This window comes from Rhododendron vialii, chromosome 9a (genome assembly GCF_030253575.1).
Source record: "Rhododendron vialii isolate Sample 1 chromosome 9a, ASM3025357v1".
Taxonomy (NCBI): domain Eukaryota; kingdom Viridiplantae; phylum Streptophyta; class Magnoliopsida; order Ericales; family Ericaceae; genus Rhododendron; species Rhododendron vialii.
Window position 1 is genome coordinate 37,213,963 of NC_080565.1, and position 14,010 is coordinate 37,227,972.

Sequence of the window (14,010 nt, forward strand, 5' to 3'; positions counted from 1 at the left end):
TTTGGCTAAAAGAAAACACAAAAGTTTCGGAACCACAACGAACTGGAAGACCAAATCAAATTTTATTGCCAGAAATGCTGTTTAAGAGACAATGATACATGAATTTGTGACGGTTCAGGGAAGAAGAACGAGCATTTTCCCTTTCCTAACACTTCGTAAGAGCAAAACACATTGAGTATAGTATGGAAAAAGATGGGGACACCGCATGTGTACCGGGAAGAAGAACGAGCATTTTCCCTTTCCTAACACTTCGTAAGAGCAAAACACATTGAGTATAGTATGGAAAAAGATGGGGACACCGCATGTGTACAGCAAAAACACCTTCGGCGGGCCCCACATTGTGCACATGCGGTGTCTATAGCAAAAAAGTATTGGAGACTTGTTCAAATCTTACTTCTACCATCTGGACGCCAGAACCCCTTCTTACCAACAAGGAATTGTTCTTGAAACAAGTCTATGGACCAGTGGAGCGAGCGGAAAATAGGAGTGAGATCGTTAATCATTTCAACAGTGTCTTGAACCAAAACAAATCCACCTGGTCTCAATATGCGATCCATCTCAACAGCAACTTGCATAATATCACATCTGAAAATGAATCACAAGAATCCAAAGTCATGATCATGACCAAAAACCTAGGAATAAGAAATGAGATGCTAACTTTCATGCCAAACGATTAAAGAATCCAATAACTAAACATGTGATTATAATGATTGATAGTCCCGGAGTCAGGTTCAGATCCAAAGCAGACGCAAATGGTGGCACAACTGATGAATATCGGAACCAAAAGATTGTGACCATTGGTATCTGTTGATATCTTTAAATAGGTGGACACATCACACCCATAAGATACAATCATACGAAGTTCATACACCAAAAGTATAGATTGTGCGTGCGTGCATGCTAGGTTTCTGGGTTATGGACTATGGTTTGGTTAATCATCGTAAGACACTAATTGTGAGTTGTGCTCACTAAGTAAATTGTTCTTCTTTGTTTGTTCTTAGGGAAAGCCAAGAAGGTACATTTTTTCTCTGGAATTACTGGCAAACGATTTCGTTATCCAACAACAATTATTGCAATCTGAGGATTAGATCACCACATAGTTAGATCACTGAAACACGTACAAGAGAAAGATGTGTTACCTTTGAGTGAGGTTCTTGAAGAGGAAACTGGAATGCAGAAGATCATAAGTTCGAGGGTAGGTATTGAAAGACTCGCACCAGTCATGATAGACTCCAATCAATCCTCTATCAAATATTACAGACAAAGTGTCTGGCCCGTTGACAGGGATTACATTCATCACCCATAGAGGCATATCAATAAGTGCTGCAGCAAATCTGTAACCAATGTAGAGAACATCTTAGAGCTAGGATAACAGAAGATAAACCAAGTAGCATATATCTGGTATTGATGTTCCCTTCTGGTTTCTGTTTCCATTTTCTGGAAACACTGCTGGAAAACTGCTCTGGGAAACATTTTCTCAAAAAAACCGGCTTTTAGGGTGTATTCCGTTCACGAAGATACAAAGGGAATTATCATGGGAAAGGAAAATTCGAGGTAAACCAAAAAGAATAAATTCTGCATTTTCAATCCATTTTCTCCTTCATGTTCTGCTTTCCCTCCTGATATTAGTATTCCTCAACAAATCCTTGAACCAAATCTAAATTTCAAACTCTGAAAAGATGTTTTCTAATATTCCATAACTTCCACCTGTACAAAATGAAAACAATGAGTTTAAAACTTTTCACTGATTCTGTCTCCAACAATATGGAACCCAAAAATGAAGGGAAAGATCCCATTACCAGATAGACCAAGTTGAATCAACTGATTTTCCTTACCCTCCATAACCGGCATTCATATCCATTACATTCCTCACGCTTGACCAGTTTATAGCAGCGCCTTCTAGATAAACATCTGAGACAAGTGCGGACCAGTGTTTTGTGTCCTCGTAAAAGATTTCTTCAGCGTCTCGTTCAGCAGATAGATGTGGAGGCTTACTGGTAAGCCTTTTGGGCCACTCCTCGGGCCAACTGTAAGAGTTACCCATGCTATCTACTGGCAGAGGAGCAAGACAACTGTCAAGGGGCGTATACCTGTTAAGATTAACAAATAAATTGGCATTAATGACAAACAATGAATATTGAATCACAATTTCTTAATTTTTCTAATTGAGAAATTCTATTACCATAAAGAATAATCTACATATGAATCACAATAACCAGATTTCTGGTAATTAAAAAACTTGATTACCAAAAAAGAGGATATACAAGTCGCAATTTGATTTCCTAATTATCACAAAAGATTTTAGTCCGAAGAGTATACCATGAAATGTTCTGCCGATTGTTCTGATCACACAAAGGTGGATTATTATCTTTCCGTTTTCCATAACAGGAAGATGACACGGGCTTCTTGTATATAACCAGCCCAACACCAGATGAGTCAACAGTTTTTGCCACTACCTCCCAGCAAATAGATTCTGTCACAGCCACCATAGCTGCAAGAAATGGGGAGGGAGGTACAAGCAAATGTACGGCTTAGTCAGATTCCAGGATTATGAAACACTCACTCAACTTCAAGGAAAATAAACCCTCTTGCAACAGCAGAAAAAATCTAAGAAGAAATGGTAAACTACAATTGCCCATTAAGAATCCAGTCACAAAAGCGGCACCAAGAATGAAATAAACAACATAACAAAAACAATGTAAAGATAGGGATACTGGAATACAAACAGTTCCAGACATTCTGATCTCTCTCATCGTTACGGTAAACTGGTGTAGCAGACCAAACAAAAAACCCTCCAGGCCTAAGAATCCTGTTCAGTTCCATTAGTGGTTTCCCACCTGTAATTTGCAACAAAAACACTGAGACAGAGATAGACAGAGAACAGCAGGACTGATAGATTGATAGCTAACAAAGAAGAACTAAAATGGGTTTTATGAAGTACCGTTTGCATCCCAGTGAACCCTGCATCGAGCACAATGAATCAAATCATACACGTTATCAGGAAAAGGCAGCCTTTGTGTTCCAATGACAGAGAGCGTAGCAGGAATTCCCCGCTCAAGAGCAAATTGTATCTGAGCCTCATGTTCGTCCTTTGGAGCAAATGACATGGTAATAACATCTTTGTCCAACAAATAGCCACCAAAGCTAGCAACGCCGCAACCAACATCCAAAATAACCCTAGCGTGTTTCCCCCACTCAATTACTGGTAAAGCCTGGAGTTAAGAGAGGAAAACAAAGACAACATAAAGTACCTTATGATCTGATAAACAAAGGGCATGCATACCTTGCTTTTGAACCAATAGCCATTCAAGATAGACATACATGAGAAATAAAAGTCTCGGACAAAACACTAATGGATTTGGTTGTTTTTGCCAAAAGTAAGAACAGCTACCAAGTCAGTATCAACTACAAAGCACAGGCTCACCTGTTTGGCCAACCGCAGAAGGGGTGTTAATTGGTATTGCTTCTTGAAAATAACCAGCCAAGCAATAAATATGATCACTTAAATAGTCTTCATGGCTGTAGTTTCATATAGTGATAGACCATAGATTCCTAACAATATCATTCCTGCAAACAAGGATAATTTTTCATGTAATTCCTCCCGATCCCAAGCCAAGGACGCTTCCCAGAAAACCTGATTTTTTATTTAAAGGTCGTTTATGTTAGAAGACGTTGGTATCGGACCATCAGATACCTGCATTTCAAGCTACAATTTCGCAACCAATTGTATTTTGTGACCACAAATTTTTGAGATGGAGATGCAAGAAAATAATAAATGACCCAACCAACATTTCCTCTTAGTACATTTTTCTTCTCCAAATGCACAACAAATGGTGATGGATATCGGTTACATGCAACAATTACGGACAAGTAAATGAACTCACACAAACAGGAGCATGCAATCATAGACTTAAAAGGTTAGGTGAAACAATTTGAGCCCATAAGTCGATGTACTACCTTTTCTACGAACTCGATGTAGTGAGTAACACCATCTTTAAATTGAGTACCACCTCCTGGGAAAACAAGATATTCACCAGATTTGCGAACCCAATTCTGGTCCTTCTTGTATTCAACAAGCTTAGGGTGAGGTACATTGTCAAACCATACCTGGAAACAGACAAGTTATATCCAAAACTACGTTGGATGACAACAAAAGCACCAAGAAAACATGTGAATAGTGTGAAAATTTATTAGGATACATCAATCCCCCTGTTTTCACTAAGAGAATCATATAGATTTTTGCTTTTAAATGGAAGGACTGTCCTGTGCAAAAAATGGAAGCAATTTTAAATACAAACATGCTCATGTCGAGTAGTGAAGAGAAAAGTATGTTATGGTAAGTAAGTTTCACTTAATCTAATCCTACATAAATTAATAAATGGACGTCCATTTTTTAACCACATGTGCGAATTGCTTCTTTCCCACCCAAGAAGTGTTACAACATTGCATCTTCTGCAGGGAACTTGTTCATATACAATCCACTGCAGGGTTTATGAATGTGAGCTGTTTTTTTCCCATGAACTAATGAGGGACTTTTAGTTCAGGCTAAGCTAGAGTTCTGGTCAAATATGTCCCCTTCTCAAATCTTTTCTTTCCATTTTTTCCAAACCTCATAGCACAGAATTCTGGATTCTGGAATGCAAGTTGTGACAATTACCCCTTCTATGGATAAAATCACTTTGACATTCAAATGCCTTAAGTTGATACGCACACCTTGCATATGATCAAGGATTTTGATGCAAGACGACAAAATAAATAAAGAAAAATAAAACCTTAGAATCCACACCTTAGGAACCCTAGAAATCCGCATCTAGGGGTTGTAAGGGCATCCACACAAATTCTCAAAACAAAACAATTTTGTTTCATAAAACCCACTCAATCAATTCCTGAAGAGTCCTTTAAGTAGGCTCTTCCAAATGATAACTACAAACAAAGATAGGATAACCTAACAATATTGTCAAATGGATAAATCCTAAAATAACAACGAAAGCTACTAGATAGTATCCTTATGTAGTGAATTATTACACCAAATAAACATCCTTCAGGATCAAATAAAAATAGCATATCTTCTTCCCTATAAGATTCATTGACTGAAAAAAGAAGGAAGTCAGCCAAAAGATTAAACGTACTCTATATCAAAATTCACGTATGATCCAGCTAATACACAAACTCACAAACTCTACTGCAGTCCACGTCAAAAAATCAATCACTCCACTGTTTTTTTATTTTATTTTATAACTCAGTAAAAAGCCAGCATATGGGTACCTACGACCTCGACTAACCCATTGCGACCCAATCCTACCGTCCACCAGCTGGGACGCCATCAAAGCGTGAAATAGCACCTAAGAGTAAATAGCACCTAGGTCCCAAGCTTTGACTACTGGGCGAACCACTTGGATTACTTCGCTGATTTTTTAAACAACATTGGATCCATTAAAAAAAAAAAACAAGAACCAAATCTTACCAAAAGTAATCAATCATCTCACCATGTCCCTGCTCCTAGGCCACGGCACCGGAACCCTATACCCCCGCGGCAGCGGAATCAAGCACCGCGGACTCGGCTCTGGGCAGTGCCGCTCTCTGTGCTCCATATGCCGCAACGATTTCAACGCCTTTATGGCCTTGAAATTGTCGAGACAAGGGATATAGTCAACGGCCACCGCGCCGTTACAAAGATTCCAACTCACATCACCGTGTATTGGCGGTGGCTCTGTGTGTATTGGGGGTGGCTCTGTGCTAGGGCTTGAGATTGGGGAACTTCGAACCGAATGCGGAGGGGCAGAGGTAGGCGAAGAGGAAGAGGTCGATCGAGATTGGACGAGATCGAGGGTGGAGGCGATAGGGGATTGAGTTTTGGTTAGGAGGAGGAATGTGATGAGGATTAGGGCGAGGAGAGAGAAGATGAATGGGTATTTCCTCTCCTTGATTAGGTTTTGGACCGAGATCGCCATTGCTAGCACTCGGATCGATCCGCTTCGAGAGGGAAGCCGTGGGATGATTAAGGTCGACTGAGATCCGACTGTGTGAACGCACAGAGAGAGAGAGAGAGAGAGAATCCAAAGAAAGATGGTGTCCCGGCAATTACTCCAATGTAGTATATTTTGAAATATGGTTACCACAGAGGACAGGGTGGGCCCCGTGAACTTTTCCCGCAATATCAGGGTTCTTTGTTAAGTCAACGGGTAAATTAGCTCCAATGGGATGGTGCTGTGCAATAATACACGCAGCACCGTGTTATGCACATTTAATCTGAGCCATTGGACGTACATCCGATATCTAAGATCTCATTTCGACAATGAACGGCTCTTGATCGTTGGTTGCCAAAATGAGATCCGAGCCTTCAGATGCACATTCTAACAGCTCGGAAGTGCGCAATACAGTGCAGTAAATCTCACTACACAACACCAACCAAAAGCCCATAAATTAGACATACAAGGCTATATTTGGAACTTGTGGAAAAAAAAAAAAGAAATGAAAGAAAAGGAAAAGAGAGGAAAAATGTGAAGAAGGTGAATTTTTTCTCTTGTTTGTTTGTAGAAAGAAAATAAAAACAATTTATGAGAAAAATGAATTTTTCTTGCTTGGCTTCAGGAGAAAAATGGAAAGGAAAGTTTTTTAATTGTCTTTTCCTATAACTTCGTTGGGTGTTTTCTCTCCCATTTTCCTTTCCAGATATATCTTTTCCTTCCTATTTTATTTTCCTTTTCCTTAAAATAGTATCTAAACAACCATTAAATAAATTTTTTTATTTTCCTTTCTATTCTCCCATTTTCCCTAAATTTCAATTAATTAGAGCCTAAACTACCTTGACAATTTTGCTATCACTACACACAAACACCAGTGTGGGGCACCATACTCCTAGCACCACCAAACAAGGGTTAAAACCCCACTATTGGCATTATGCTTTCATTGCCCATTAATACAATCAAATTGATCAAAGATTGGCGAGATTTTGACCTGTTCAACATTTTGATCATCCATTTTTTCAGTGACAATTATGATTTGTTTAGGTAGATACCCATATAGGATCAACATGAAAATACATGTCATAAATGACGAACGCATGGAGAATTACAAAATGAACTACTCAAATAGCAAAGTGCAATCAGGGTAGGTCTTATATTGTTTCAGTAGATGTGCCACATTTTTTCTGTGATTTGTTGACAATATATTTATACATGAATTTATGACGGTTCAATGAAAAAGAATGAGCATTTTCCCTTTCCTAACACTTCATAAGCGGAAGATCACAGATCGAGTCCAGTATGGAAAAAAATGGGGGACACCGCCGCACGTGCACCACGAAAAAACCTTCGGTGGGCCACACAAAGTGCAAACCGCACAAACCCATGGGGTGAGTCCCGTGCGGTGCACATGCGGTGTCTGTAGCAACGCCCAAGTATGGAAGACTTCTTCAAATCTTACTTCTATTGTCTGGACTCCAAAAGCCCTTCTTACCAACAAGGAATTGTTCTTGATGCAAGTCTACGGACCAGTGAAGCGAACGGAAAATAGGAGTGAGATTGTTGATCATTTCGACAGTGTCTTGAACCAAAACAAAGCCCCCCGGTCTCAAAATGCGATCCATCTCAGCAGCAACTTCTATAATATCACATCTGAAAATGAATCACAAGATTTCAAAGTCGTGATAACGGCCGAAAACCTAGGATAAGAAATGAAATGATAACTGTCGTGCCAAAGAATCCAATAACTGAACCATGCAATTATAATGATTGATAGTCCCTGAGTCAGGTGTGGACCCAAAGCAGACGCAAATGGTGGCCCAACCGATGAATATGGGAGCCAAAGGATTGTGACCATTGGTGGTATCTATTGATATCTTTAAATAGATGGGCACATCACAACAATAAGATACAAATTATACAAAGTTTATAAACCAAAAGCATAGATTGTGCACGCGTGCTACGTTTCTGGGTTATGGTTTGGTTTAATCATCGTAAGACACTAATCGTGAGTTGTGCTCACTGCGTAAGAGCAGGACTACGGTCACTGCATGGATTTCGCGGTGATCGTCCACCGCACGTCTATTGTGGACTCCAAAAAAATACAGAAAAATATTCATAAATTTTAAAATAATATTTTTTGGGGCCCTGTAAAAAATCAGCTCCAACGGATATCGGTAGATATGTTTTTTGAATTTGTAGGGACAAAACTGCAAAACTAAACAGTTTTGTTCTTACGAATTCCGAAAAACATACCTACCGATATCCGTTGGAGCTAATTTTTTACAGAATCCCATGAAATATTATTTTAAAATTTATGAATATTTTTCTGTATTTTTTGGGGGCCCACAATAGGCTCGCGGTGGACGGTCACTGCATTTTCATGCGGTGTACCTAGACTTTCCGGAGATTCTTCCTTGTTTGTTCTAAGGGAAAGCAAAAGAAGGTATGGTAAATTTTTTTCTCTGGAATTACTGGTGCATAATTTCATAATCCGACAAGAATTATATTCCCAGCAATAAAATTTGCAATCATCACCACAATAATCAGATCATTGAAACACATACAAGATGAGCTACCTTTGAGTGAGGTTCTTGAAGAGGAAACTGGAATGCAGAAGATCATAAGTTCGAGGGTAGGTATTGAAAGACTCGCACCAGTCATGATAGATTCCGATCAACCCTCGATCAAATATTACAGACAAAGTGTCTGGCCCATTCACAGGGATTACATTCATCACCCATAGAGGCATATCGCGAAGTGATGCAGCAAATCTGTGAACACTATGGAAAACATTTTAGGAGGGTAACAGAGCAACATACTGTAGTACATGCTTAGTATTGATGTCGCCTTCTGGTTTTGGTTTTCATTCTCTGGAGAACACGGTATGAAAACTGTTTCACAAAAAATTCCTGAAAACCTGCAGCTTCTAGGCTGTGATTGGTTCATGAATTTACGAAGGGACTTATCATGGGAAAGGTAAAATGAGAGGAAAACCAAAGGAGATTCAGAATTTTCACTCCATCTTGTCCTTTATGTTCTCCTTTCCCTCCAAATATTAGTCCTCAACAAATCCTTGAACCAAATACAACTTCCAAGTTCCAAATACTAGAAGTTGTTCTCTAATATTCCATAACTCCCCCTTTCATACAGCAATGAAGACAACGAGAGTTTTCAAACTTTGCATTGATTTTATCTCCAAAAATATGGAACACGAAAATGAAGGAAATGGTACCAATACCAAACAGACCTAATTGAGTAAACTGATTTTCCTTACCCTCCATAACCGGCATTCATATCCATTACATTCCTCACGCTTGACCAGTTTATAGCAAGGCCTTCCAGATAAACGTCCAAGACAAGTGCAGACCAGTGTTCGGTGTCCTCGTAAAAGATTTCTTCAGCATCTCGTTCAGAGGATAAATGTGGAGGTTTACTGGTAAGCCTTTTGGGCCAAGGGGCAGGCCAGATGTACGAGTTACCCATGCCATCTACTGGCAGCGGGGCAAGACAACTGTCAAGGGGCGTATACCTGCTCAAGATTTAGAATTGGTTTGACATTGATAACAATCATATGAATCACAATTCTTAAAGTTTTGGTGACTGAGAAATTTCTTCTCCATGAAAGATAATCTAGGCATGTATCATAATTTCTTAATTTTCGGTAATTGAGATACTCCGTATTTGATTATCAAAATAGAGAATAGACAAGTCACAACTAGAAACCCTAAATTATCAGAAAATATTATAGTCCAAAAAGTTTACCATGAAATGTTCTGCCCATTGTTCTGATCACACATTGGTGGAATATTATCTTTCCGTGTTTCATAGCAGGACGATGAAACAGGCTTCTTGTATATAACCAGCCCAATACCAGATGAGTCAACACCTTTCGCCACTACCTTCCAGCAAATAGATTCTGTCAGAGCCACCATAGCTGCAAGAAGCAGGGAGGAAGGTACTATCAAATGTAGGACTTAAGTCAACTTCCAGGATTATGGAACACTCACTATACTTCAAGGATAAACCCTTTGACGACAGTATAAACTCAAACAAGAAAAGGTAAAGTTCAATTGTCTATTAAGAATCCAGTTACAAAAGCGGCACTAAGAATGAAATTAAAAAAAACTAACAAAAACAATGTAAAAGATAGGGATACTAGGATACAAACAGTTCCAGATAGTCTGATGTCTTTCATCGTTAAGGTAAACTGGTGTAGCAGACCAAACAAAAAACCCTCCAGGCCTAAGTATCCTGTTGAGTTCAACTAGTGGTTTCCCACCTGCAATTTTGCAACAAAAACAATGAGACAGAGATGGACAGAGAACAGCAGGACTGATGAATAACAAAGAAGAGCTAATTGCTAAAAAGGGCTTTACGAAGTACCATCTGATTCCCAGGGAACCCTGCATCGAGCGCAATGAATCAAATCATACACGTTATCAGGAAAAGGCAGTTTTTGTGTTCCAATGACAGAGAGAGTAGCAGGAATTCCCCGCTCAAGAGCAAGTTGTATCTGAGCCTCATGTTCGTCCTTCGGAGCAAATGACATGGTAATAACATCTTTGTCCAACAAATAGCCACCAAAGCTAGCAACACCGCAACCAACATCTAAAATAACTCTAGTGTGTTTCCCCCATTCAATAACTGGCACAGTCTGGAGTTGAGAGACAAAAACAAAGTTGACATAAAGAAACTTACAATCTGAAAAACAAAGGGCATGCATACCTTGCTTTTTAACCAATTGCCATTCAAGATAGACAAACATGAGAAACAAATGTCTCGGGGAAAAACACTAATGGATTCACTTCTTTGCCAAAAAAAATAAAAAAATAGCTACCAAGTCAGTATCAACTGCGAAGCACAGGGTCACCTGTTTGGCTAACCACAGAAGGGGTGTTAATTGGTGTTTGCAACTGTTGCTTCTTGAAAATAACCAGTCAAGCAATAGATATGAGTACTTGAATAGTCTCATGGCTGTAGTTTCATATTGATAGACCATAAATTCCTAACAATATCCTTCCTACCTTAAAACTGATAAACACTAACAGAGATAATTCTCCATGTAATTTACATTTCAAGCTACAATTTCACAACCAAATGTAATTTGCCACTCCAAATTTGTTAGATGGAGTTGTAATACATTTGTCTTCTCTAAATGTACAACAAATGGAATGTATATCAGTTACCGGCAACAGCTACGTACAAGTAAATGAATTCATGCAAACAGGAGCTTGCAATCACAGACTTAGAAGGTTAATCGAAACAATTTAAGCCAATAAGTCAATGTACTACCTTTTCTATGAACTCAATGTAGTGAGTAACGCCATCTTTAAATTGGGTACCACCTCCAGGGAAAACAAGATATTCACCGGACTTACGAACCCAATTCTGGTCCTTCTTGTATTCGACAAGCTTAGGGTGAGGTGCATTGTCAAACCATATCTGGAAATGGACAAAATCCCAAAGGATGTTAGATGCAAACAAAAGCACCAGGAAAATGTGTGAACAATGTGAAACCCCCCTATTTTGCTTAAGAAATTCATATAGGCTTTAGCTTTTGAATGAAAGTGTTGTTTTGCGAAAATGGAAGCAATTTTAAATACAAACATGCTCACGTCGAGTAGTGAGGAGAAAAGTATGTTATACTCCGTAGTAAGTAAGTTTTACATAGTCTAACCAAACATAAGTTAAGAAATGGGCGTCCATGTTTTTAACAGATGCGCAAATTGCTTCTTTTGCATCTTCTGCAGGAAACTTGTTCATATACAATCCACTGTAGGGTTTACAAATGTGAGCTGTTGCTTTTTTATGGAGGGACTTTTAAGTTCATGCTAAATTAGAGTTCTGATCAAACATGTCTCACTATCAATTCTTTTCTATTTCGTTTTTTCCAAACCTCAAAGCACAGAAACCCTAGATTTTGGTATGCAAGTTGTGACATTACACTTCTATAGATAAAATCACTTTTTAAACCACCCTTCTCAGTTACAATCAAATGCCTTAAATTCAATTAACGCACACCTTGCCTATGAGTAAAAAGAAGGAAGTCAGCCGAAAGAGTAAACACTTCGCTGGTTTTTTAAACAAGAATGGACTTCTCCAGTCCACTTTAGTGGACTACAACGTATGGTCGGTGCATTTTGGAGCCTGGTCCATTTTGATAATCGAAGCCGTTTATTTTTTGGAACATCACTCATACCAACAATCATATCGTTCGGATATCAATCAATAGCTGATTTTTTTTAATTTGTTTTTGGATAAGCTGATTGGAACACATTATTTAATCCAGTGTGCCCAACTCATTTTTACAAAATAACTCCACATCTAGTCCGATTGGGTATTGATGTATATCTGAACAACATGATATTTTAAATGATTAATGTTGTCAGCGAGTTCCTGGTATGAGCCCCAAATGCACCAACCGTACGGAGCAGTCCACTTAAGAAGCCCAGGCCTTTTTAAACAACCCTTGATCCAATAAAATAAAATAAAAAACAAGAACCATATCTTACCAAAAGTAACCAATCATCTCACCATGTCCCTGCTCTTCGGCCACGGCACCGGAACTCTATACCCCCGCGGCAGCGGAACCAGGCACCGCGGACTCCGCTCGGGGCAATGCCGCTCTTTCCGCTCCATATGCCGCCTCGATTTCAACGCCTTTATGGCCTTGAAATTGTCGAGACAAGGTATGTAATCCGCGGCCACTGCGCCGTTACAAAGACTCCACCTCAATGGGTCGTGAACAGGCGGTGGCTGCCCTGGGCCAGGGTTTGAGGTTGGGGAAATTTGAACCAGAGGCGGAGGGGAAGGAGAGGTCGATTGAGATAGCGATTGGACGAGGTCGAGCGTGAAGGCGATAGGAGATTGAGTTTTGGTTAGGAGGAGGGATGTGATGAGGATTAGGGCGAGGAGAGAGAAGATGAACGGGTATTTCCTCTCCTTGATTAGATTTTGGACTGAGATCGCCATAGTTAGTACTCCTACTTCAGAGAGAGAGAGAGAGAGAGAGAGGTAATCAGAGAGATGATGATGATTAGGGTCAAACTGAGATCCGATTATGAGAGAGAGAGAGAGAGAGAGAGAGAGCTCTGTAAGGCGTAAGGCGTAAGGCAGAGGGTATCTATCCAGGCACCTAATCTAATCTATATTTGAAATGTCGGTTACAGATTGAATGGAGGGGAGCCCGCGAACGTTTTTCCGCAATATCTAATATCCATGGATCTTGGTTTTGTCCACGGGTCAATTACAATTGTACCCACGTATCCAGCCACTCAACTAGAGATGGCAATCGAACCCGCTCCGTCCTATTGTCATTCATACACTCAACATTATCCGGTCGGAATCGGGTCAGGTTGATGTCGGGTAATAATTTTCGAGTCAGAATTGGGATACACAAAAACCCGCCTCGCCCCGTTGCCATTTCTACCCCTCAACATTCGCTTCTTAGGCCCCATTTAATAAAAATGATAGATGGATGTGATTCGTAAGGAAATGGGATTAGGATTAGGATTGATAATGAGAAGGGATTGTTAATAAGAATGGATTGATAATGAATATGTTTATTTGGAATGGGATTAGATGATGAGATTATTAATATCATGTTTGTTTGAGATAAAATTAGATTGATAGAAAAAATTGATAATGAGAAGGGATTGATAATGAAAAGGGGTTGGGATTGGATTACGAATACCAAGTCCCACGGGATATTGCTAATACCCCCTATGGATCGGATTGTTCATCCCATGGAACTACCAATCCGGATCAATTTTGAAAACCAAACAAAGAATTACTAATACCATCACCTTAGCAATCCAATCCCAACCTCCAATCCATTTATCAAACGGGGCCTTAGTTCTTACATGAAAGAAAAGAGACTTGGGTTTTTTATTTAAACTTTAAGCTTATAAGGTCTATCAGTAATTTACATGAAATTTAGAGCAACCGCAACAACGATAGGTAAAATAATTAAATAACTAGTCAAAAAGGTTGCTTTTACGGTTTACCTAGTGACTTTTTCCTGCAGCAATACTATCTATCACTC

At 39.4% G+C, this 14,010-nt stretch overlaps 2 protein-coding genes across 3 annotated transcripts; both read right to left on the minus strand.

The window, feature by feature from the left end:
- Positions 1 to 40: 40 nt before the first annotated feature.
- On the minus strand, positions 41 to 6,102 carry LOC131302042 (probable methyltransferase PMT23). Its single transcript, XM_058328611.1, has 8 exons — positions 5,487 to 6,102; positions 3,958 to 4,107; positions 2,942 to 3,212; positions 2,727 to 2,837; positions 2,320 to 2,491; positions 1,836 to 2,090; positions 1,140 to 1,334; positions 41 to 585 (listed from the first exon to the last, which is right to left on the minus strand). The coding sequence occupies exons 1-8, from the start codon at positions 5,949 to 5,951 to the stop codon at positions 384 to 386; spliced, it is 1,821 nt and encodes a 606-aa protein (XP_058184594.1). The 5' UTR covers positions 5,952 to 6,102; the 3' UTR covers positions 41 to 383.
- LOC131302043 (probable methyltransferase PMT23) lies at positions 41 to 13,082 on the minus strand. 2 transcript variants are annotated; one of them, XR_009191583.1, is made up of 9 exons: positions 12,501 to 13,061; positions 11,259 to 11,408; positions 10,350 to 10,620; positions 10,135 to 10,245; positions 9,729 to 9,900; positions 9,241 to 9,495; positions 8,543 to 8,737; positions 7,312 to 7,616; positions 41 to 321 (listed from the first exon to the last, which is right to left on the minus strand). XR_009191583.1 is itself a non-coding variant. In XM_058328612.1 (8 exons), the coding sequence occupies exons 1-8, from the start codon at positions 12,936 to 12,938 to the stop codon at positions 7,415 to 7,417; spliced, it is 1,794 nt and encodes a 597-aa protein (XP_058184595.1). In that variant the 5' UTR covers positions 12,939 to 13,082; the 3' UTR covers positions 7,072 to 7,414. The 2 variants fall into 2 exon arrangements, 1 of the variants encoding a protein (XP_058184595.1); XM_058328612.1 differs by lacking the exon at positions 41 to 321 and having other exon boundaries at positions 7,072 to 7,616; positions 12,501 to 13,082.
- Between the last annotated feature and the right edge of the window lie 928 nt (positions 13,083 to 14,010).